The sequence below is a fragment of the Rattus norvegicus genome, chromosome 13, assembly GCF_021556685.1.
Source record: "Rattus norvegicus strain SHRSP/BbbUtx chromosome 13, alternate assembly SHRSP_T2T, whole genome shotgun sequence".
NCBI classification, from domain to species: domain Eukaryota; kingdom Metazoa; phylum Chordata; class Mammalia; order Rodentia; family Muridae; genus Rattus; species Rattus norvegicus.
The window spans coordinates 61,099,041-61,126,763 of record NC_141546.1 but is presented as its reverse complement, the minus strand read 5'-3'; the positions used below and the strand labels follow the sequence as shown (position 1 = coordinate 61,126,763).

At 36.1% G+C, this 27,723-nt stretch overlaps 1 protein-coding gene across 4 annotated transcripts in view; it reads right to left on the bottom strand.

Moving 5' to 3' along the window:
- Positions 1 to 27,723, bottom strand: part of Brinp3 (BMP/retinoic acid inducible neural specific 3) — a 434,736-nt gene that overhangs the window by 220,820 nt on the left and 186,193 nt on the right. For all 4 annotated transcript variants that reach the window (NM_173121.2, XM_087580092.1, XM_087580095.1 and 1 more), the window contains one exon: positions 11,896 to 12,086. In NM_173121.2, coding sequence (NP_775144.1) covers positions 11,896 to 12,086 — 191 coding nt within the window. The remainder of the gene's footprint in view (positions 1 to 11,895; positions 12,087 to 27,723) is intronic.

The window sequence follows — 27,723 nt, the reverse complement described above, 5'->3', positions numbered from 1 at the left end:
AAGACAGGAGGGAATCCCAGAAGGCCAGTAGAATGAATCAAAATATGCAGCAATGTAGGGTGAGGGGAAGTGGAACCTCTAGATAATCTCAGAGACCTGGGATGGGAGAGGTTACCAGGACTCAATGGTCCAAATACCCAACAGTGGGGAGATGTAACCTGAAGAGACCACTTCCAATACATAGACATGGTCTCCAGTTGAAGCAGGGGACCACCCACCTATCTCCAAAATTTTGACCCAGAATTACTCCAGTCTAAAGGAAAGGTGGAAACAAAAATGGAGCAGAGAATCAAAGGCCATCCAGAGACAGCACCAACTTGTCATCCTTCCCATGTGCACACAACAAACCTGGACACTGTTACTGATGTCATATTGTTCTTGCAGTCAGGAACCTGACATGGCTGTCCTCTGCTCTATCAGCAGCAGATTGAAACAAATGCAGATATTACAGCCTACCATTAGATTGAAGTCAGGAACCCCTATGGAAGAGTTTGGGGAGGGATTAAAGAAGCTGAGGGGGGATTACACCTCCACAGGTACAACAACAGTGTCAAATAATGGAGACCCCTCAGAGCTCTAAGAGTCTAAGTCACCAACTGAGAAGCATACACGGGTGGGTGTGAGCCCCAGGACACATGGATATAGGAAGACTGCATTTAATCCTGTGGAAACTGGTTCCCTTAGGGAAAATGGAAGCTGAGTTTGGTGTTGAGGTGGGGAGGTGAGTGGGAGACTACCCTCTATGAGGCCAACGAGGTGGTATGGGAGATGGGACGATTAACTTGGGGAGTGGAGCACCGGGATTGGGGACGACTTGTGGAATGTAAATAAATAAAATACTTAAACTCTAAAAAATGCAAAAGGCAAAAAAGATGAGGTTTTGAAATAAGGTAAACAAAAATGCATCCTCACAAGAATTTCTTTCAGATAAATATCATAAGTCTTTAAACTTACAAAAAATATAGTGTTATCTGATAAATAGTTTTATGGCTTTTATTGAACCTGTGTATCAAAAGATGTTTGTACTAGAAATATTTTATGCATCACTCAGAACAAAAACTATTAAAAGGTGTTTTGAAGTAATGAAGAGCAACACATTTGTTTGTTCCTAAGATAAATAAGAATTATACAAGTAATAATACATCTGTTACAAAAGTAATTGGAGGGGGTTGTGGTAGATGGCTTAGTGATAAATAGGGCTTTTTACTCTTACCAAGGACCTGACATTGACTGTCAGAGACTCTGTCAGGCAACTCAAAACTGCTTATACTACCAGGTATAGGAAAGGATCACTCTTCTGACCTCCAATGAAGCTTAGATTTACATGTAGAAACCCCCCCCCACACACACACACACACAGTTTCCCTAAACCTTTGTTTTACTCCTTTCATAAAATTGCAATAGAATGAAATAAAGGCTTCTGGTAGAAGTGGAAAGAGGGGTAGAGTCAATGTTACAGCTCTTGTGAGTTTAGCAGGGAGTGGAGCTGTCAGGTGTAAGAACAGACAACAGTTACTGCTTTTATCAATTCTTGAAAGATGTAAGGAACATAGAAGTAACTGCATATTTCCAATACTAATCTGACTTTCCAAGTAAATTATGTAATTCTGAAATTATCAATCGGATCTACTTAGAAATACTCTATACATATGATATAGAAATTTTATGAAATAATAAATATTTTCATAAAAATATTTTTAACTGTACTTGCAGACTTGAAATCAGAAATCAATTTTAATAATATTTCAAATTACTGCTTCTCTAACTGAATCAATACTTTTAATTTTAAAGCTCTCGTTTTTTCTCCTTTATTTGTTATTTTATTTTCCATATGCATTATATAGACACAATCCTATTACTAAATTTGTTATATATTATATTAAATGAATAACAAAGCAGTCAAGATATTTATTCCATAGCTGGAAATCATTACATCCAAGTATTGTAATATTTTTCAAGATAGAGTCTTTAAAATGAAGAACTATATTAGAAATTTAAACAATGGTGGGGTTTAGATACTATTGTACAAAATAGCAGCAAGTGGCATTACAGCATTAATGAGCGATATGGAAGCAATAAAAATAAAACACGCAGGAAAAGTGATGCATATAGAAGCAGGTTTTGTATAGTTGATTTTCTCTAAAGGAAGGTAATTCAATCAACAGCTTTGTTGATCATAAAGCATCCTATCAAAAACTTCAAGTATAGTATCCAGTTTTTATATCTAAGTTGAAAGCATGATGGACTAAGAAACTCTGGGGAAAATAATCTTTTCTTTTCTAAATTAATTATAGTACAGTTACCTTTGGTTTTAAATGTTTGCTCATATATGGGTATTCGTCATGCTCACTTTTTCTACATTTCACTATAAAATATTTTAACTCCTTGAATAGTATCTTTCTTCAATTTAATTTTCACTTATTCATTGATTGATTGATTCATTCATTCATTTTGTTTTCTGATCTCAGCCCCATCTCTTCTCCCAGTATCTGTCTCTTACACTCCTTCTGTGCATTCATTCCCCCTTCCTTACTCCTATGAATACCTCCTGTGTACCAACTCACTCTGGCGCATCAAATCAATGCAGAGCTAGGCACATTCTCTCTCACTGCTGCAGCACAGTTAGGGGAACAGGGCCCACAGAGAGGCAACAGAGTCAAAGACAGAGCCAACATTAGTTGTGGGGAATCCACATGGAGACCGAGATTCACATCTGCTCATCGTTTGCAGGGGCCTGGGTCCAGCCTATATATACTCTTTGGTTGGTGCTTCAGTTTCTGGGAGGCCCCAGGATTACAGGTTGTTGATTTTGCTGGTTTTCTTGTAGATTCTTATCTCTTGGGGTACATAAATTCTTCCCCCAACTCTTCCACAAGACCCCCAAAGCTCCACTTAATGTTTATCTCTGGGTCTCTGCTTCTGTTTTGATCAGCTTCTGGGTGGAGCCTCTAAAAGGACAGTGATGCTAGGTTCCTGTCTGCAAGCATAACAGAGTATTGTCAATAGTGTCAGTCTTGTCCATGGTATTGATCTCAAGTTGGGCCAGTCATTGCTTGCCCTTTTCTCTCAGTTTGTGTTCCAACTTTGTCTCTGTACTTCCTGTAAGCATGACAAATTTTGGGTCACAGGTTTCGTGGGTAGGTTGGTGTACTTATCTCTCCATTTGGAGTTTCTGCCTGGCTAAATGAGGTGGACACTTCAGACTCAGTGTTCCCCAATGCTAAGAGGCTCAACATGAATCACCACCATAGAGTCCCTGGAGCCTCCCTTATCCCTGGTCTTTGGTTTAGGGAGAGGCCAGGAGTGAGGGCCAGGAGAAAAAAAAAAAGGAAACTGGTGGCAGGAGAGGATGGGGTGAGTGGGTGGTAGGTGACATTTCTAGGATGTGTTGATATTTTAATTATTCTGAATATTTTAGAAAGGACAAGAAAGAAAATGAGGACAGGTACAGAGAGTATTTAAGTTTTATTATAAATCTCATCTTTCTTTAAAAAATCAGAATATAAGAGTTGTGTGCTTTATCAGGTAAGACATATGAAACAAATGGGCAGAAAGTGAAACAAAACAGGGTTACTTCAATTACAACAGCTACAATTTAAATTTTGCCTGGGGTTCTTCAGAGTCAACTATCTAAATATAGTGTATATGTTTAACCTATTTAATAATTTTACTCACTTATGATCAATTACTAACTTTAACCTATGAAAACTGTGGAAGAATCTACAGGCACATTTAAGAAAAAATATCAATGTAATAGAAAAGGTCGGAGAGCGGACCACCCAGGAGTGCAGACAACCTGAGGCCTCAGGACAGACTGCCACCTATGCACACCTCGGTCCACATCCCTGGCCCAAGGGGAAACTGCACAGTGTCTCTGGAAAAAGGGATACAGGAACAGACAGCCCCTGGTACCCGCCGTTCTGGTCTGCGCCCAGGACCTATCTGAACTGGCTAAACAGCTCCCTATACCAAACTCCCGTGGGGGAGAAAGCTGGGCCATCAGAAGTGCTGAAACTCCTGAAAAGTCAGAGAATACCCTCTGCCCACAGTCTAGACACAAGAGGGAATCACATAGTGCCAACTGTGCCCGCCGGGTCCAAGGACCTACAGGAACAACCAGGGGCAGGAATGTTTGATTCTTGTCCAACCTGTAGCTGGAAGACAGTCTCCCGAAGCACCACCACAGCTGAGAGCAGGGGTAAGACTCACTTTTCTGCTACCCAGTAACCTGCCTGGATACACAATTTTCTAGACAGATACCAGGTACCAAAGTTAAATCAGGAACAAATAAACCATCTAAACAACCCTATAACTCCTAAAGAAATAGAAGCGGTTATTAAAATCTCCCAACCAAAAGAGCCCAGGTCCAGATGGGTTCAGTGCAGAATTCTATCAGATCTTCATGGAAGACTTCATACCCATACTGTCCAAACTATTAAACAAAATAGAAACAGACGGAGCAGTACCAAATTCCTTCTATGAAGCCACAATTACTCTTATACCAAAACCACACAAAGACCTAACAAAGAAAGGGAATTTCAGACCAATTTCCCTTATGAATATTGACGCAAAAATACTCAATAAAATTGTTGCAAACCGAATCCAAGAACACATCAAAGTGATCATCCCTCATGATCAATTAGGCTTTATCACAGGGATGCAGGGATGATTTAACATATGAAAATCCATCAATGTAATCCACTATATAAACAAATTCAAAGATAAGAACCACATGGTTTTTTCATTAGATGCTGAGAAAGCATTTGACAAAATACAACACCCCTTCATGATAAAAGTCCTGGAAAGATCAGGAATTCAAGTTCCATATACAGCAAAGCAGTAGCTAACATCAAACTAAATGGAGAGAAACTTGAAGCAATCCCACTAAAATCAGAGACTAGAAAAGGTTCCTCACTCTCTTTCTACTTATTCAATATAGTGCTCGAGTCTTAGCCAAAGCAAACAGACAGTGAAAGGAGGTCAAAGGGATACAAATTGGAAGGGAAGAAATCAAAATATCACTATTTGCAGATGATATGATAGTTTACTTAAATGACCCCAAAAGTTCCAACAGAGAAATACTTAACCTGATAAACAACTTCAGCAAAGTGTCCAGGTATAAAATTAACTCAAACAAATCAGTAGCTTTCCTCTACTCAAAGGATAAACAGGCTGAGAAAGAAATTAAGGAAGTGACATCCTTCACAATCGTCCCAAATAACACAAAATATCTTGGTATGAGTTTAACCAAGCAAGTGAAAGATCTGTATGACAAGAACTTCAAGTCGCTGAAGAACAAAATTGAGGAAGATCTCAGAAGAAGGATAGAATTTCCATGCTCATGGATTGGCAGGATTAATGTAGTAAAGATGGCCATTTTGCCAAAAGCAATCTACAGATTCAGTGCAATCCCTATCAAAATTCCTACTCAATTCTTTATAGAGATAGAAAGAGCAATCTGCAAATTCATTTGCAATAACAAAAACCTCAGGATAGCGAAAACTGTACTCAACAATAAAAGAACTTCTGGGGGGGGATTACCATCCCTGACTTCAAGCAGTATTACAGAGCAATAGTCATAAAAACTGTTTGGTATTGGTATGGAGACAAGAAGATAAATCAGTGGAACACAATTGAAGACCCAGAATTGAACCCACACACCTATAGTCACTTGATCTTTGACAAAGGAGCTAAGAACATTCAATGGAAGAAAGATAACATTTTCAACAAATGGTGGTGGTTCTACTGGAGGTCAGCATGTAGAAGAATGCAAATCGATCCATTCTTATCATCCACCATGTACAAAGCTTAAGTCCAAGTGGATCAAGGACCTCCACATCAAACCAGATATACTCAAACTAATAGAACAAAAAGTGGGGAAGAGTCTCGAACACATGGGCACTGGGCACAATTTTCTGAACAAAACACCAGTCTTTCATGCTTTAACATCAAGAATCTACAAATGGGACCTCATAAAACTGCAAAGCTTTTGTAAAGCAAAAGACACTGTCATTAGAACAAAATGACAACCAACAGATTAGTAAAAGATCTTTACCAATCCTACATTAGAGGGCTAATATCCAAAATATACAAAGAACTCAAGAAGTTAGACTCCGAAGTGCCCAGTAACCCTATAAAGAAATGGGTTACAGAACTAAACAAAACACTCTCAGCTGAGGATTATCTAATGGCCAAAAAACACCTAAAGATATATTCAACATCTTTAGTCATCAGGAAAATGCAAATCAAAACAACCCTGAATTTCCACCTCACACCAGTCAGAATGGCTAAGATAAAAAACTCAGGTGACAGCAGATGCTGGTGAGGATGTGGAGAAAGAGGAACACTCCTCTATTGTTGGTGGGATTGCAAACTGGTACAACCACTCTGGAAATCAGTCTGGAGGTTCCTCAGAAAATTGGATATTTCACTACCTGAGGACCCAGCTATACCTCTCTTGGGCATAAACCCAAAGGATGCACCAACATCCAAAAAAAAAAAAACATGCTCCAATATGTTCATAGCAGCTTTATTTATAATAGCCAGAAGCTGGAAATAACTCAGATGCCTTTCAACAGAGGAATGGATTCAAAAAATGTGGTACATCTACACAATGGAATACTACTCAGCTATCAAAAACAATGAATTCATGAAATTCATAGGCAAATGGAATGAACTAGAAAATATCCTTAGTGAGGTTACACAATCACAGAAAAACACACTTGGTATGCATTCACTGATAAGTGGACATTAGCCAAAAAGCTTGAGTTACCCAAGATGCAGTCCACAGACCACAGGAACCTCAAGAAGGATGACCAAAATGCTGATGCTCCCACTCCTTCTAAAAGAGGAGAATAATATCCATGGAGGGGGATATGGAAGCAAAGTTAGAGCAGCAACTCAAGGAATGGCCATTCAGAGCCTGACCCACATGTGGCCCATGTATATACAGCCACCAAAACTAGATATGATTCATGAAGCTAAAAAATGCATGCTGAAAGGGACCAGATATAGATCTCTCCTGAGAGACACATCCAGAGCATGTCCAATACAGAGGTCAATGCTAGCAGCAAACCACTGAACTGAGAATAGGACACCTTTGAAAGAGTTGCTGGAGCTTGCAACCCCATAAAAACAACAATGCCAACCAACCAGGGCTTCCAGGGACTAAACCACTACTGAAAGACTATACATGGACTGACCCAGGGCTCCAACTGCATATGTAGCAGAGAAAAGCCTTGTTAGTGCAGCAGGGGAAGTAGAAACCCTTGGTCCTGCCAATGTTGGAACCCCAGTGCAGGGGAATATGGGGGGCAATAAGGGGGATGTATATGGGGAATACCCATATTGGGGAGAAGAAAGGGAGGGAATGGGGGCTTATGGACAGGAAACCGGGAAAGGGAATAACGTTTGAAATGTTAGTAAATATATCTAATAAAAAATAAAATAAAGAAAAAAAAAGAAAAAAAGATAAAGTCCATGACCTTTAATTTCTAGTTTTTTTTTTCCATTATCAGGAAGTTGGGATCCGGACTTCAATTCAGGGAGCCTAAGCAATTAGTGAAGATGACTTACACACAAATGAAGCACATACAGTTGTGAGAGAAAAAGTAGTCATCAGGAATTACTGTAGCCTTGAACTGCATTTTAAATCAGAAAGCTGTATTGCTTCCTGCTCAATGTCTTATTGTTGTTCAAAATGTCAACATGACTTTACAAATTTGCCACTTTTTTTTATGATGCCATACAACTATTAAGATTTGTTTTTCCATAGAGGTCAACACTGGCACAGACATTGGGGCCCTGTCACTGATTCTTAAATTGGTTTAAGTAGTAATAATATTCTACAAATGCCGCTTCTTCTAACCTATAAATATTAATTGTCTTTTGATTGCTTTCTTAATTTAATTATTATCAAAACCAAAACAATAAAAAAACCAAGACAAAAAACAAAATGGATGATTCATATTATAAAAGTAAAGGAATAATTAAGTAAAAATAACAAAATTTGAAAAACATATTAACGATGTTTTTCTACAGTAGCCACATGTCTTTCTGTTTTCCCTAAATGTAAACTCGGTTTTTTACAAAGGAATTATTCTAGCTACTCTGCTTTGCTGCTAAAGGAGTAAGGAAGCCTTATGTATGCCTTAAATTATTCAATTTCTTAAAAGTAGAAGTTAGAGAAACAATGTTACTTTCATACTTCAGATTTTATTATTACATTAATTATTACTAATATTACAAAGCATAATAAACACAGATTATTCAAAATCATAATTGTGGTAGTATTTTACCTTTTTACTCATATATGCATATCCATATATGAAAATATACATATGCACACAAAATATAGTGCAACATAAATGTCACACATATTGAAATTGAAGTATATGCTGCAAAAGCAGGGCTTGCCAAACATTTGAAAAAGTTCAATTGATGTTGCTCTTCGAAATGTTAATGTCTTCTGTCAGTTTAAAGGGGAGACAAATGGAACTTGGAATATATTTATTGTCTCTATCTGTTGTTTGTTTAATACTTACCTAGGAAGGAGGGAATGGGAGAGTTGCATGCACATTCAATGACTTGTTATTTGTGCCCACCATTTGCATGCTGCACTTTGAGTGTCATGACTTGGCATGATAGTCTGACATCCTGAAACTATGAGACAGCTCTATCCTTTCCCAATCAACCCATGCTTTACATGCCCTTTCCTAGGATCCCGATTCTCTTTAATTAAGATTCTTTGTAAAGTTCACCCATTTTATATTTTTTCCTTTCACTTATGATTAGAAATCCACTATCTATAATCATCAAGTCTTATATTTTTCAGAAAACTATGCAATGTTGGACTCCTGGTATAATTCTATTTGGTTATTTAATGAACAAATAGTTTAAGAAAAGCCTACCTTACAAAACGGCAACCAACAGATTGGGAAAAGATCTTTACCAATCCTACAACAGATAGAGGCCTTATATCCAAAATATACAAAGAACTCAAGAAGTTAGACCGCAGGGAGACAAATAACCCTATTAAAAAATGGGGTTCAGAGCTAAACAAACAATTCACAGCTCAGGAATGCCAAATGGCTGAGAAACACCTAAAGAAATGTTCAAAATCTTTAGTCATAAGGGAAATGCAAATCAAAACAACCCTGAGATTTCACCGCACACCAGTGAGAATGGCTAAGATCAAAAACTCAGGTGACAACAGATGCTGGCGAGGATGCGGAGAAAGAGGAACACTCCTCCATTGTTGGTGGGATTGCAGACTGGTACAACCATTCTGGAAATCAGTCTGGAGGTTCCTCAGAAAATTGGACATTGAACTGCCTGAGGATTCAGCTATACATCTCTTGGGCATATACCCAAAAGATGCCCCAACATATAAAAAAGACACGTGCTCCACTATGTTCATCGCAGCCTTATTTATAATAGCCAGAAGCTGGAAAGAACCCAGATGCCCTTCAACAGAGGAATGGATACAGAAAATGTGGTACATCTACACAATGGAATATTACTCAGCTATCAAAAACAATGACTTTATGAAATTCGTAGGCAAATGGTTGGAACTGGAAAATATCATTCTGAGTGAGCTAACCCAATCACAGAAAGACATACATGGTATGCACTCATTGATAAGTGTCTATTAGCCCAAATTCTTGAATTACCCTAGATGCCTAGACCAAATGAAACTCAAGACAGATGATCAAAATGTGAATGCTTCACTCCTTCTTTAAAAGGGGAACAAGAATACCCTTGGCAGGGAAGAGAGAGGCAAAGATTAAAACAGAGACTGAAGGAACACCCATTCAGAGCCTGCCCCACATGTGGCCCATACATATACAGCCACCCAATTAGACAATATGGATGAAGCAAAGAAGTGCAGACTGACAGGAGCCGGATGTAGATCGCTCCTGAGAGACACAGCCAGAATACAGCAAATACAGAGGTGAATGCCAGCAGCAAACCACTGAACTGAGAAAAGGACCCCCGTTGAAGGAATCAGAGAAAGAACTGGAAGAGCTTGAAGGGGCTCGAGACCCCATATGTACAACAATGCCAAGCAACCAGAGCTTCCAGGGACTAAGCCACTACCTAAAGACTATACATGGACTGACCCTGGACTCTGACCTCATAGGTAGCAATGAATATCCTAGTAAGAGCACCAGTGGAAGGGGAAACCCTGGGTCCTGCTAAGACTGAATCCCCAGTGAACTAGACTGTTGGGGGGAGGGCGGCAATGGGGGGAGGGTGGGGAGGGGAACACCCATAAGGAAGGGGAGGGGGGAGGGGGGAGGGGGATGTTTGCCCAGAAACCGGGAAAGGGAATAACACTCGAAATGTATATAAGAAATACTCAAGTTAATAATAATAATAAAAAAGAAAAGCCTACCTTGTAGCAAAAACTACTGAGTGAAAAAAATGACAAACTGTTTTTAAAAGTAAGCACAAAAGAGGTCATAAAACATTAACTAGTAAACCAAGTAATTTGAATCAGTATAGTTTCTGTGAACAAGGGAAATGATGATAAGATAATACAGAATAATGAGGTTTACTGTTCTCAGATGACACTAACACTGTGTATCTCACTTGGCATCTAAGATACTTACATTTAAGCAATAAATTAAAGGGCACTGGAGCTAAAATATATTAAGAAGAATCACACATGATGTTTGAGATGAAATCTAGCTCTTGATCTGTAATTTGGGATTTATAAACCACAGAAAGATTCTATTTATGGTGTGTGCCAACTTAGTAACTCCCACTAAAACAAGGATCATATATTGTCTCAGGTTGTCAAATATACTGCATGAAGAATGAACCACAGAAGACTTCTATGATAAATTTTAGAGACTTTCATCTATGTGATGATTTGCTGTAAGTATCACACATACAAGGTGAAGACTTAAGGATATATTCTGAAATAACTATCTGCTTGAATTTCTGACGTACTGGTTTGGGAGACCAAGAAGAATAACAACAAAGAAAAAGACTTTATCCTGTATTGTTAAGACCTGTGAAGAAACAGTTTTCTACAGAATAGACACCATTAGCACAGTCACCTTTTGTGATTCATGGGAAAAAGGAAGAACATACTCTTCTCTTAGCTTGTTTATCCAAATTATTCAACCAGTCTCATAATAAAACCAAAATACCAATTTCTACAGTGTACATTCTAACTTGTGGAAAACAGGTAAATAATTGAAAAGCCTTTTTATGAAAAATACCATAGTTCATTTCTTACTTATTATCTCCTTAAACATCCTTCAGGATCATTCAAATATCCTGCCAAATGAAGATACTGCTGAATCTTAATTACATTGCTAAGCTCATGTTCAACTATGCTTAATAGTAGGTTTCATAATCTTACTAATATACAAAATTAGTGAATGACTTAATTTTAAGATTAATAATCTGCTTTTATATTATTCTCATTTCTGAAATCAGAGGTCAAGTATAGGCTTCTAAAATAGCAGTTTTAAAATATTACAGAAATTTACCACATACTCCAAGAAATCATTAGTTTTCTCTGTTACCAGACGTGATGCCCTTCACCTGCATTGAAACTGTTTATTTTGAAAACATAATTTACCATATCAATTTATGTATACATATATACATACACCACACACACACACACACACACACACACACACACACACACAAAACTTTATGTATATTGGATCTCTAAGCAGTTTTTAGGAAGATAGCAAGGAATTCTCTCATCATTAAAGTGAGTGTATTGTAGAAGGTATTAACTGATCACTTCATCAACATTTTTGATAATGAAGAGTTTCTACAGCAGTGATATGGATTAAATGCTTCTCTGCAGTAAATATACAGTTTTATTTACAGGCAAATACAAGCACAGATATTTTCAAAGTCTCCTACCTCCCAGAGTAGCTGATAGCAAGAAATGAGTCCCATATTTCTTGATAAGATTTTCTGTGATTTGCTGAAGTGTAGGTCGTCGTCCCAAAAGCCTTATATTGCGGAAGAATTCAGGGGCAAGAGGCAGAGGAGAGCCAAGGAAATTTCTTCTCTCAACTGCAAGGTTATTTACCTTCCAACGGCCAAACTCCCTGAAAAGCAAATTTATTTTTTATTCACAACTGTACAATCTAAGTGTTTTCATTCAAAAAGTTATCTTGGTAGGTTAACTGGGCCACTCATTACAATGACTGCAGCTTATATGCCAGGACATATACTAGAAGAGGGCACAGTTATGATTCACTTAACTAGAGTTCTTCCTTAAACACAACTCACAGCAACAGCAATATGGAACTGAAACTGAATACCTTCCACTGACATATTTTCCCAAGGACATGAATATGTAACAGAGGATTGCCTTATCTGGCATCACTGGGAAGGAAATCCCATGGTCCAGTGGAGGCTTGATAACCCAGAGTAGGGGAATGCTAGGGCACTAAGGTAGAAGTGGGTATGCAGGTGAGGGAGCACCCTCATAGAGGCAGAGGAGAGGATTGGGGGTTTGCGGAGAGAAAGGGGGGATAACATTTGAAATGTAAGTAAATAATATAACCAATAAAAATGAAAAAAGAAAAAGAAAAACTAAGGTAATATATTGTGCAAAGTTTAATAAAAATGATTATTTTGACCACTTCCAAGATATCTTTCCAATTCATGTTACAATAGAAAATCTTCAAATTTAAGGGATATTAGAATTGGAAGGCTTACTTTTTGTCATCAAAATGAACAATTGTAATACTGATCATTTTAGTTTCTTCTTTATAAAACTCATTGTATGCAATATATTCAACTTCTCTTTAAATGATTTTTTCATAATGCATAAATTGATAGCTAAAATGACAATGACAGAAATGTAAAGTTATTACAAGATGTACATTACAATATTACCCTTCAGGTCACCATATGTGCCCAAAGCTGTGGCTATTCCACAGCCCTCTGACAAAAAACCTGCCTGTAGAGAGCTGGTCTGCCAGGATTTGTCTCCCTCCTAAGCCCACAGCCCACAGAGGGGAACACAGTTTCTCTCCATTGACTGTAAAAGGAGAGACACTCCAGGAGCACTTGGGGATCAGGAACCTCAGGGTGGATGAGGACCGGACCCTTCCTGTATCCATTTGCACCCAGAGCTAGGGCCATCCCACAACTCTCGGACCCAAAACCTGCTCAGGAGAGATGGTCTGCCAGGAGGAATCTCACTCCAAAGATCGCAGGCTCACAAGTCCACAGGCCCATAGTAGGGACAAGCTTCAGTCAGAGACAGCAAGAACAACTAACATCAGAGATAACCAGATGGGGAGAGAAAAGTACAAGAACCTAAGCAAGAGAAACAAAAACTACTCTGTCATCATTAGATCATCATTCGATCACAGTTCTCCCAACAAGGCAAACACTGGATATCCCAAGACACCAGAAAAGCATTATTTGTATTTAAAATCACATCTCATGATGTTGTTAAACAACATTTTTTTTAAGTTTTCAATGTTTATTATTACGCACTTTGAGTTCTTGCTTCACTAAAATTCTACTTTCAGTTTTTACAGTCACTTCCTGTGGAGATTTAGTCCCTGTGCCCTCACAGCTTTGTCAGAGGTATAACTTATATAATAAAAAGGACATAAATAACTCCCTTAAAGAAATATGGGGGCTGGGGATTTAGCTCAGTGGTAGAGCGCTTACCTAGGAAGCTCAAGGCCCTGGGTTCGGTCCCCAGCTCCGAAAAAAAGAACCAAAAAAAAAAAAAAAAGAAATATGGGAGAACCCAGTTAAACAAGTAGAAATACTTGAAGAGGAAATACAAAATTCCCTTAAAGAATGACAGGAAAACACAACCAAATAGGTGAAGGAAATGGACAAAAACCATGCAGGATCTAAAAAAGGGAAAAGAAGCAATAAAGAATAAAGAAATAACAGAGGGAGACAACCCTGGAGATAGAAAACTTAGGAAAGAGATCAGGGGGTAGACACAAGTATCAATAACAGAATACAAGAGATTGAAAAGAGAATCTCAGGGGCAGAAGATACCATAGAAAACATTGACAAAATATTCGAATAAAATGCAAAAACCAAATAGCTCCTAACATCCAGGAAATCCAGGACACAATGAGAAGACCAAACCTAAGGATAATAGGTATAGAAGAGAATGAAGATTCCCAACTTAAAGGGCCAGTAAATATCCCTTCAGCAAAATTATAGAAAACTTCCCTAACCTAAAAATAGAGATGCCCTTCATCTGAAAGAAGCCTACAGAAACTCCAAACAGATTGGATCAGAAAAGAACTTTCTCCCATCACATAATAATCAAAACACCAAATACAGAAAACAAACAAATAATATTAAAAGAAGTAAGGGAAAAAGGTTAAGTAGCATATAAAGGCAGACCTATCAGAATCACACCAGACTTCTCACCAGAGACTATGAAAGCCAAAAGATGTCATACAGATACTAAGAGAACACAAATGCCAGCCCAGGTTCCTATATCCAGCAAAATTCTCAATTACCATAGATAGAGAAAACAAAATATTCCATGACAAAACCAAATTTACACAATATCTTTCCACAAATCTAGCACTACAAAAGATAATAAATGAAAAACTCCAAAATATAGAGGGGGAACTATACCCTAGAAAAAGCAAAAAGGTAATCTTTTTACAAGAAACCCAACAGAAGAGAGCCACACAAACATAATTCCACCTCTACCAACAAAAATAACAGAAAATAGTATTTATTACTATCTCTTAATGTCAGTGAACTCAATTTCCCAATTAAAACTCATGGACCAACAGACTGGCTATGTAAAAAGGACCTAGCATTTTGCTGCATACTGGAAGCATACCTCAGTGACAAAGATAGACACAACCTCAAAATAAAAGGATGGAAATTTTTTCCAAGCAAATGGTCCCAAGAAACCAGCTGGAGTAGCCATTCTAACATCAAATAAAATTGACTTTCAACCAAAAGTTACAAAAAAAAAAACTTACAGAATGACACTTCATACCCATCAAAGGAACAGTCTACCAATATGAACTCTCAATTCTGAACATCTATGCTCCAAAGGCAAGGGCACACATATTCATAAAAGAAAGTTTACTAAAACTAAAAGCATAAATTGCACTACACAAAATAATAGTAGGAGACTTCAACAGACCACTCTCATCAATGGACAGAATATGGAACAAGAAACTAATAAAGACCCTGAAATTAAGAGACTAACTAGAAGGATTTAGAAGACATCTTTAGAACATTTCATTCCAGAACAAAAGAATATGCCTTCTTCTCAGCATGTAATGGTACCTTCTCAAAAATTCACAAAACAGGTCTCAATAGATACAAGGAGATTGAAATAATCTCATGCATTCCATCAGCTCATCATGGACTAAGGCTGATCTTCAATAACAACAAAACCAACAGAAAGTCCGCATACACATGGAAGCTGAAAAATGCTCTACTTAGTGACAACTTGGTCAAAGAAGAAATAAGGAAATAAAGACTTTTTAGAATGTAATCAAAATGAAGGAACAAGATGCAAAAACTTGCTATGGGATACAATGAAAGCAGTGCTAAGAGGAAAACTCTTAGTCCTAAGTGTCTCCAAAAGAACTGGAGAGAGCCTACACTAACAGCTTGGCAGCACATGTGTAAAGCTCTAGAACAAATAGAAGCCAATTTACCCAAGAGGAGTAGACAGCCATAACTAATCAAACCCAAAGCTGAAATCAATGAAGAAGAAACAAAAAGAACTATACAAAAATCAACAAAACCGGAAGGATGGTTCTCACAAGGACATATCCAAATTGACAAAATCAGAAATGAAGAGGGATAAATAACAATAGAAACTGAGGAAATTAACAAAATATATCAGATTGTACTACAAAAGCATATACTCAACAAAACTGGAAAATCTGGATTAAATGGACAATTTTCTACACAAACACCAGGTGCCAAAGTTAAACCAGGATCAGATAAACCATCTAAACATTCCCATTGCCCCTAAAGTAATACAAGCAGTCATTAAAAGTCTCCAAACCAAAAAACAAAATAAAACAAACAACAAACAAAAAAGCCTCCGGACCAGATTGGTTTAGTGCAGAATTCTATGAGACCATCGAAGAAGACCTAATAGCAATACTCTTCAAATTATTACCACAAAATAGAAACATAAAGAACACAACCAGATTCATTCTTTGAAGTCACAATTATGAGTATAACTAAACCACATGAAGACCCTATAAAGAAAGAGAACTTCAGACCATTTTTCCTCATGAATATTGATGAAAAAATCAATAAAATTCTCACAAACTTAACCCAAGAACACATCTAAACAATCATTCAACATGATCAAGTAAGCTTCATCCCAGGAATGAAAGAATGGTCCAATATGTGGAAATCCATCAACATAATCCACTATATAAACAGACTCAAGGAAAAAAATGACATGACCATTCCATTATATGCTGAGGAAGCATTTGACAAAATTCAACACCATTTCATGATAAAAGTCTTGGAAAGATCAGAAATTCAAGGCCCATGCATAAATATAGTAATATAGTAAATATAGTAAAATACAGCAAACCAGTAGCCAAATCAAATTAAATGGAGAGAAACTTGAAGCAATCCCAGTAAAATCAGGGACTAGACAAAGCTGCAAACTCTCTCCCTTCCAATTAAATATTAGTACTTGAAGTCCTAGCCAGAACAATTAGAAAAAAAAGGAGGTTAAAGGGATACAAATTGGCAAAGAAGAAGTCAAAATAACACTATTTTCAGATGATATAATAGTATACTTAAGTGACCCCAAAAGTTCCAGCCGAGAACCACTAAGCCTGATAAATAACTTCAACAAAGTTGCTGGATATAAAATTAACTCAAACAAATCAGTAGCCTTCCTCTACTCAAAGAAAAAACCAGTTTGAGAAAGAAATTAGGGAAATAACACCCTTCACAATAGCCACAAATAATACAAAATACTTTGGTATGACATTAACCAAGCAAGTGAAAGATCTCTATGACCAGAACTCCTAGTTGCTGAAGAAAGAAATCAAAGATCTCAGAAGATGGGAAGATCTTCCATGCTCATGAATTTAGAGGATTAATATATAAAAATGGCCATTTTGCCAAAAGCAATGTACAGATTCAATGCAATATCCATCAAAATCCCAACTCAATTTTTCATGGAGTTAGAAAGAACAATTTGCATATTCATTTGGAATCACAAATAACCGAGGATAGCAAAAACTATCCTCAACAATGAAAGAACTTATGGTGGAATCACCATCTCTGACCTCAAACTGTATTACAGAGCAATAGTGATAGAAACTGTATGGTACTGGTACAAAGACAGGCAGGTAGATCAATGGAATAGAATTGAAGACCCAAAAACGAACCCACATACCTATGGTCACTTGATCTTTGTCCCACCAAAACCACCCAATGACAGAAAGCATTTTTAGACAGTGGTACTGGTTCAACTGGATGTCAGCATGTTGAAGAATGAAAATCAATCCATCCTTATATTTTTGTACAAAGCTCAAGTCCAATTGGATCAAAGACCTCCACCTAAAACGAGATGCAATGCAACTAATAGAAGAGATAGTGGGGAAGAGCCTCTAATACATAGGCACAGAGGAAATTTTCTTGAACAGAACACCAATGGCTTATGCTCTAAGATCAAGAATCAACAAATGGGAATTTATAAAATTCCAAAGCTTCTGTAAGACAAAGGACACTGTCAATAGGACAAAAACGGCATCCAACAGATTGGGAAAATCTTTCATCTGATAAAAGGCCAAGAACTCAAGAAGTTAGACTCCAGAAAATCAAATATTCCTATTAAAAATGGGTACAGTGTTAAAAAAAGAATTCTCAACTGAGGATTACCAAATATCTGAGAAGAACCAAAAGATATGCTCAACATCCGTAGTCATCAGGAAAATGCAAATCAAAACAACCCTGAGATACCAGCTCACATCAGTCAGAACAACAAAGATCAAAAATGCAGGTGGCAGTAGGTGCTGGGAGGATGTGGAGAAATAGGAATAGTCTTCCATTTTTGGTGGGATTGCATGCTGTAATATGGAAATCAGTCTGGCAGTTCCTCAGAAAATTGGACATAATTCTACCTTAGGACCCAGCTCTACCACTCCTGGGCATACACCCAAAAGATGCTCCAACATAAAACAAGAACACATATTTCACTATGTTCATAGCAGCCTTATTTATAATAGCCAGAAGCTGGAATGAATGTAGGTGTCCCTCAAAAGAGGAATGGATTCAGAATATGTGATACATTTACACAATGGAGTACTCAGCTATTAGAAACAATGGCTACATGAAATTCTTAGGCTAATGGACAGAACTAAAAAATAGCATGGTGAGTGAGGTAAACCAGTCACAAAATAACATACATGGTATGCACTCACTGATAAGTGACAACATATGTGTATCCTGAGAGGCTCTTCCAGAGCCCTACTGATAGAGATGAGGATGATTGCAGTTAACCATTGAACTGAACATGGGGACCCCAATGGAGGAGATAGACAAAACACCAATGGAGCTATCAACTGATAGGAAGAACAACAATATCATCAAACCAGGCCCCACCAAAGCTCCCAGGAACTAAATGAATACAAAATGGAGGGATTCAAGACTCCAGCACAGATGTAGCAGAGCATGGCATTGTCCAGCATCAATAGGAGGAAAAGCCTTCTGTCCTGTGAAGGCTCATTTTTCCTATATAGGGTTATCCCAGTTCATTGAGGTTGGAGTGGATGCGTGGGAGGGAGAGCATCCTCACAGAAGCAGGGGGAGGGAGGAAAGGGGATAACATTTGAAATATAAATATATAAAATGTCCAAGATTAGTAAAATATAAAAATATTCGCATATTTAGCTTCAGTTAAGTCAAACAGAAATATAGGAAAATCCTATGGTGAAGTAGATAAACTGATATTACATTATCCGGATTATTTTTTTTCTTTTTTCTTTTGTTCGGAGCTGGGGACCAAACCCAGGGCCTTGCACTTGCTAGGCAAATGCTCTACCACTGAGCTAAATCCCCAACCCCTATCCGGTGTATTTTTAAGTAGAGAAGCTATTGATTTACATTTGTATTTCTTACAAAAATGCTTCAGTATGTCAGACATAAAAATGCACAATACAAGATATCGGTAAAGAATAAATCCTACCATTTCACCCATTGTACAATTTCCTATCTAGTGAAGTGACTAAATGAAACAGGTAAGACATAGACTTACATTTTACAATAGTCATGTAACATGTTCAGAGAACTACATAGCTTGTTTCCACTAACAGCCAATGGTATGATGGGGCTGTCCTATTTTTTTAATTAATTGCTGTAGAAAGAAACTCTAGAAAGGAACTATGTAAAGCAATACTCAAAGGAGAAAGGACTGCTCAACAAAGAGAAGGATTTACACAGGTTAATGAGCAACAATGTAGACACTTTTAGGACTAAGAAGTCGAACCCCCACCTTCCTTACTGCACATATTTTCCAAATGTATTTTAAAATACCTAATCTTGGAAAAATAATTGTAAGACCAGATTCACTAAGGAAAAAGGAGAAGGCATTGTCCCAAACATAAATTAATAAATTTCCTTAACTTTAGGAAATCTTACTAACTTGCCTATGAGAACATTTATTTAAAAGGTTTCAAACAAGGATGCTTCAGTGTGAGCTCTTAAACTCAGCAGTTATTAAGATCCTTGATATCTACTCTAGAGTTACTGGTTAATGGCATGTTAGGTGGAAATTACTTTATACATTTAAAAACAATAAATTTAGTATTTTAGTATTATATGTTGATTATATGCATGGGGAATTTATTATACAACTTGTCCATATGTGAATAACATCATTTTTATTTTTACTTGCCCTCTTCTAGCTCCAATCTCTCCTACTTGCCTTAATCTTCTCAAATGCTCCCACTTTACATTCATGCTTCTTCTGTCTTTAAAACCTAATTCTACACATATTTCTTTTAACATTCTTCACTTTCCTGCAAATTGCATTATTCTCTTATTTATTGCTAATAATAAAGATAAATGCAAATTTTGCTGTTTAAGGAACTACAGTGTGAAGAAAATTGCTATCTATGTAATTTGGTATATTCTTCTCAAAATCCATTCACTATGCAGTCTTTTATTAAACACATGGCCTTTAACAATTGGTTTTATTAAAATATTAAACATATGCATGTGCTAATGTGCACATACATACACACACATGTCTTTTTACCTAATCTTCAGTTGATGTTAAATTCTTATATTATAAAATTTTCTTGTACAAAAGTTTTGACTGAATATTTTCATACTACAAATACATAGTGCAATTGAATGTGTAGAGATATTCATTTAAATACTTTAAAGTGAGATAATTTTAAGTAAAATATTTATCTCGCTCAATATATCAATAAGATGTCATAATAACAACATGAGAAGTTATTTGTTAAACAATGATATGGACATATTCTCACTCTATGGACATATACTCTAAAGTATATCTTTAGAACAGATGCTTACCAACTACAAACTGTAGCTTTGTATTCAGCAATAAGAAATTAAATCCTGTTTCTGTGACAACTGGAACTGAAGGTGATAAAATTAGGTAGAACATAGCAGTGAGAGAAAGGCAAAAATCACATGACCTCACTCATGCAAAATAGTGTTTCAAAGTTGCTTACATATAAATAAAAGAATTCCAGCAAAAAGCTGGAGAACAAAAGGGAAGTCTTGGGTGATACTGGACAGTAGCTACTACTGAGAGAAGTAGTGTATCGATACTTAATGTAAAATACAATCTGAGAAGCTGCAGAAAGAATTTTTAAATGATGAATACTTGAGGAGGTGAAAATGTCTCTCCTGATTCAGACATATGTTTTAATGTAGTCATACGTAAAAATGAAAGAGCACATGGTAGCCCATACACATGTCTGATGGCTGTACTTACATTATAACCTAAAATAGTATATTTAATTAAGCAAAGTGCAATTAAACATGCACTTGAGGAATATACTGAGATATAATCTAAATGATAAAGATGAACTGAAAAGGTCCAAAATTTCCTTTTCTGTATAAAATACAAATACATAGTCATTCTTATATCTTAAATTTCTCATGACTGTTGTTTGATATAGATTTTCTTAGGTAACTTTATTTGGCACGTATTGTCTCCTCTTAGATTTAGATACCTTACATACTTATATGAACAGACAAGGACTGAATTCCTTTAAAAGAGTATGCTTCAGCCTTCCAGGATTTTAATATGTCAGTTTAAAAAGTCCTATGAGCTTAAAGTCTCAATTCACGTTTTTTATTTTAGATTTTTTTTATCTTTATTAATTGAGTATTTCTTATTTACATTTCGATTGTTATTCCCTTTCCTGGTTTCTAGGCCAACATCCCCCTAACCCTCCCCCTCCCCTTCTATACTGGTGTTCCCCTCCCCATCCTCCCCCCATTACCGCCCTCCCCCCAACAATCATGTTCACTGGGGGTGTTCAGTCTTGGCAGGACCAAGGTCTTCTCAATTCACTTTTTTATCATTTATTTTGGACAAAACACACCTTTAACCTTGATCATTATTTTTTTCTCTATGTCATGTACCAAAAGAAGAATACACCATACATACAAATACATATACATATACACATATACATAAAGATTAACTTAGTATCCAAGTAATGTACATGAAGAGTCTGATAAAATAATACACAATTGTATACTTAATATTTTTAATATATGTAGAAAAATAGAAATTGAGATTATCTAATTGGTCTCTTATTTCTACTTAGAAATATTTGTAGTGTAAAGATACAAAATATCTTGTACTCTCTGTAATGCTTTTCTGGCAATTCAGATAATTTAAAAAAAATCCTGATAGGAGATGATAAAAGAAAACATTCTTTATATGGAAATTGTCTTTGGACTACAACTACTCTGAGAAAATTGTGAATATCCATTGTTTCCTTCTTGGGCCTGGGATCAGTAGGCATCTGCTATTGTTTCCTAAAACAATTGTAGGTTTATTTGACCAGTACTTGAATGTATTACATCAATTGATTTTACTTTTCTAATACTTTTATGGACACAGATTATTTGTCAACATAACTTTGCAGATTGAAGCAACTTGCATGGATTAAAAATAAACATAATCATGTAAATTCATGAAGACTAAAGCTTTTGTTATTTTTCCTGTTCGTTTGTTCTCTAGAAATATATTCAGTCTCATTACAGATCATTTTGACATCAGAAAAAAATGCAAGAATCAAATTGGAAGTTAATATCTGTACATGAATTGGAAGAATGAGAGTGAAGTTTTAATTTCTCTCTCATGAAGAAACAACAGTGACTCTACCATCTACCATAACTTCTTCAAACAAAGCCAGGTCATGCTCTATGGAAAACATGGAAAATGTGGGATTACATATGATTATCAACATGAGAATGCTTTACCTAAGGTCATCTCAGAATTCAATCTAGATGTTGCATGCCTAAGCAAATAACATTCTGAAAACTTACTAAGTCCTTCATTATTTCTTAGAGACTACACAGATTCTAACTATTCTAATTCTTTAAAAGAAAGAGCTACAATGATTAGAATTTAATATATATCAGCTCCTTTAGAAGCACAACTATTCTATAAAGTACAAAACTTTAACCAGTTCAAACAGAACACTTCCTTGAAATGGCTATTCTGGATCTAAGAATACCCTATTAGTTCATTAGTGACATGATTGCTTGCTAAATATTCTGACTTGCAATATCTATTCTTGCATATGCATACATTTATTTACCTCCAATGTCAACTATGGTTTTATTACTACTCATCTTATGAAAGTTTGGAGTAAAAGAATGCACAATGAAAATACATTTTAGTTAAAGTCAGACAATTTCCACATCACCATTGCCCTCCTGTATTCATACCTAAATTTTATATCAAAAATACTCAACTGCAATTTCAGTTTCAGATTTCTCAAAAGTAGAGAATTAGTCTTAGTATATATTGAAAAATTTGAGCACAGTAGCATAGGAAAGCTGGCTAAAATTTTGACAAAGCAAGATAATGCATTGTATCAAATCAGATTTATCTCTAACTAGTAATTTTTATCAAGTGAAAGTATTTTCCTAATTACTCAAATTTATTAACTGCATCAGTTTTTACATTCTTACTCATGCTGGATAATAATTTAATTTAATCAATACTCATTTAATTAAGAGGAATAATATTAAAACAAATATATAATGGAAGTAGTACTGGAGGAATAAATTCAACATGAGAATTATAAAATGACCTGCAATTGATAGTAACAATAACCTTGTAATTGCAGTTGTAAATACATACTAATTTCAAGGAATGCCTGAAATGATTGATATTTCCCATAATTTTGTTGTGTGTAGCTGTTATACATGTTATACATGTAATTAGATTGTTTTTTACCATTCTCATTTTCTGATTTTAAAGGTGATCTTATTTTCCATGTGGCTGGTAAAAGCATATACAAAATAAGAACTCCCTAATGGTTTTGATGAACAGAATTGTGAACAAATGAGGAGAGCTCTTGGTGCCACTTCAAGGATATTGGCAAGAATTTGACATTGGGCTAAAACAAAGAAATAGGCTCAAGTTCTTGATCATCTTGATAAGTCCCTGAATACCATGGGACCTTTGATTATGCCATGTTAATTCCTTGATTATTTTGTATAAGCCTTATTTGTTCCTTGACTACTTTTTTATTGGATATTTTCTTTACTTACATTTCAAATGTTGTTCCCTTTCCTGATTTGTCCCCTGGAGTCCCCCTATCCCTTTCCCCTCCCCCTGCCTCTATGAGAATGTTCCCACACCTACCCACGCAACGCCTCCCATCTCCCTGTCATGGCTTTCCCCTACATAAGGGCATTGAACCTCTCTCACTGATGCCCAATAAGGCCATCCTCTGCTACATAGGTGGCTGAAACCATGGGTTCCTCCACGTGTTCTCTTTGGTTGGTGGTTTAGTCTCTGGGAGCTCTGGGTAGTCTGGTTGGTTGATACTGTTGTTCTTCCTATGGGGTTAAAAAAACCCTTCAGCTCCTTCAGTCCTTTCTCTAACTCCTCCATTAGGGACCCCATTCTCAGTTCAATGTTGGCTGTGAGCACCTGCCTCTGTATGTGTCAGGCTCACTACTACTTTAATTTTTTTTAATGCCTTGGAAATGGCCATATCCTTTGCACATACCTTCAATGATATAAAAGCCAACTGGAAAAAATTAAACATGCTTCAGCATTTGCTGGGTTCATATAATAATGCTATCTGATGCTCATTTCTTTCTGTAATACTCACTCTCTTCCTTGATACCCTGAACTGAACTGAACTGACTGACTGAACTGGCATGGAAAAACAAATAATCAAAATAAAATAATAAGAAAACCCATTCTAAAAGTGGACCAAGGTCCTCAATACAGAACAGTCAAAGGAAGAAAAATAAAATTAAAATATATTTCTAAGAGTATTTCTTTTCCATAGCAATAAGAGAAATGTAAGTCAAAACACCTGAAGAATTAATAATACCTTAATCAAAATGTTAAATATTAACAAAACAAACTACAACAAATGTTGGAGGGTATATGAGGAAACAGGGACCATGATGCACTGTTAGTGAGATTATAAACTTCTTTACTCACTGTATCAATCAATGTAGTAGTTTCTCTAAAAACCAAAAATAAATAAACCCTTTATGTAACTCTTTAGCATGTCCTCAAAAGATTCAATGTCCTATTGCATAAAGACTTTCTCAGGCATATTCATTGCAGCTCTAATCACAATAATTAGAAATTAAAATTAACCTAAATGTTCATTACTGGACAAATAAATAGATAGGAAAATTGGGCTATATATACATTATAGAATACTATTTATTGTATGTAACAGTATTGACTTTCTTTAGTTTCTGATTAAAGCCCCAAAATTATTACAATTAAATGAGAAGTATGTTTTACCACTAAGCAATTTGACATTAAATATCTGAACACACTGAAGTCATAGTTTATTAAGCTATAATGCCATGTGTAATTATTTGTTTGAAAGAAAAGATAAATAAAGTAGTTTTTAAAACTCAATTAAAGTCTGTAGAGATGGCTCAATGGTTAAGAACACTGACTTCTCTTCCAGAGGACCTGAGTTCAATTCCCAGCAACTACCTGGTGGCTCACAACCAACTTTAATGGGATTTGATGCCCTCTTCTGGTATCTCTGAAGACAGTAACACTGCACTCACATAAATGAAATAAATAAATAAATCTTAAAAAAAAAACAATTATATTCAAGTAGCGATCTCACTGGTCCGCAACATAGATTGCAATTAAAAGGCTAGTAGGAAAACATGTTTATATTATAGAATTATAATTCCAAATTGAAAATTAACATTGTTTCAATAATTTCTAATTTCTATAATACTTCTTTAGAGACATTTACTAATGGTACCTTTTATCTTTAACTCCATCTCAAATTAGGACTAACTGTAGATGTGTCCTAAATCATTTAAATCATGAGGTTACAAAGGTCAACAACAGCTTTTTTACAGGATAATTACAATACAGACAATGATAAAAGATGTCTATCTTTTAAAGAAAATTATATATAGTAATTATTATTTAAAAATTAAAAGGTTATAGAACATAATGGTTTTATGAAAAAAATGAACTCTTAAATTTTTTTTGGATATTTTATGTATTTACATTTCAAATGTTATCTCCTTTCCAGGTTCCTGCTTCTCCCATCCAGTCTCCCCCTGATTCTATGAGGGTACTCACTCTCCCACACACCTACTCCCACTTCACCACCCTGGCATTCCCCTACACTTTAGAATCAAGTCTTTGCAGGACCTCTCCTATTGATGCCACACAATGCCATCCTCTGCTATATATGAGGCTGGAGCCATGGGTTCCCCCATGTGTACTCTTTTGTTGGTGGTTTAGTCCCTGGGAGCTCTGCAGGGTCTCATTGGTTGATATTGTTGTTTTTTATTTTTTTAAATCTAACAGTATTGCAATAACTTCTTTAAGACCATATATTTAATGGCCTCACTTCAATCCACCAAACCTCACTTCCTCAAGGTTTTACCGTAATAGCGGTACGATTGCCAACTTAGATTTTTAGCAAGAAACTTTTGGAGACACTTCAGACCTAAATAAAGTAGTACCAAAGTTTTTGTATATATCATTAACCATTCTGTGTGGTATAAAATATTATTAATACAACTTTTGTTGTAAGATCTTAGAATGAATGATAAAGGAAACTTGAGAGGTGGAACTGATTATATAGCAGACAAGAGTCATTTTGCATTTCTCTCAATCCTGACAAAAGGCACTAAACAATGGGCTGAAACCTTGGAAGTCTTGGAAAACATGAGCCCAAAACATAACTTTTTCGTTAAATAATAAATGTATTTCAAACCTTAAAATAAACCCTTTTATCAGAAGAAGTAAAAGAACTTTACAATTAATATCTAAAACTAATGACCGAAATAGAAAGAGACATTAGATGATGGGAAGATTTCCCATGTGTATTAATTGCTAAAATAAATATTTTTAATATTTTGCAAATGCTTAAGAGACAAAATAAAATCTATAGACTCAAAGGGCATAACTATAAAACTCCAATACTATTTTTGCTCAGAAATGATTTCAGAATTTTAAAATTCTCAGGAAAGCACAATATACACCAAATATCTAAAGCTATCCTGAGCAAACCACAGTGCTGAATCATCTCCAAGTTACATTGCAGAGCAAGAGTAACAACAAAGTCGACCAAAACTATATCCTGGCACTGGACTGAAATCCATGATAAAGATCAATGGAATAGAATAGAGAATCCAGATCCAAGTTTACTGCTCTCTGATTTTTGATAAAGTCATGAAAGTTACGATTAGAACAATACAGCTTTATAACGAATCTGAGAAAAATTACAAATCTTTTTGCAGAAGAGTGAAACAAGTTCATTTTTAAATTTTCTATTAGATATTTTCTTTATTTACATTTCAATATTATCCCCTTTCCCAGTTTCCCATCCATAAATCCCCTATCCCATCCCCATCCACCTGCTTCTATGAGGGTGTTCCCCCAACCACCTACTCTCTCCCACCCCCCAGACCCTGACATTCCCCTACACTGGGGCATTAAGCCTTCACAGAACCAAGGGCCTCTCCTTCCAGTCATGTCCAACAAGGCCATCCTAGGCGACATATGCAACTATAGTCATGGTTTGCTTCATGTGTATTCATTGTTTGTTGGTTTAATCCCTGGTAGCTCTGGTGTCTTGCTGGTTGATATTGTTGTTCTTCCTATGGGGTTGCAAACCCTTTCAGCTCCTTCAGACCTTTCTCTAACTCCTCCATTATGATCATCTGCCTCTGTATTTGTCAGGCTCTTTATTTATACAAATAACCATTAATAGAAAAATTCACTTATGAGACTTTAAAACAAAAAGATAAAACAATGTAAAATATAGGTATATTTTACAAACCACAGTTGCTCAGGTAAAAATATCAAAAATCAGCAATATTGTCCTCATGACTTGAAACATGATTCATTTGTTGTCCTGGAAAGATGTCATCAGTTAGGAACATTTTGTTGACCTTCCAATTGCCCCAAGTTTAATTTTTCAGAAACAAAAATCTGCCCTTAACTATCTATAATGCTAATCTGTCATGATCTGTCAGCCTTTTCTGGCATAT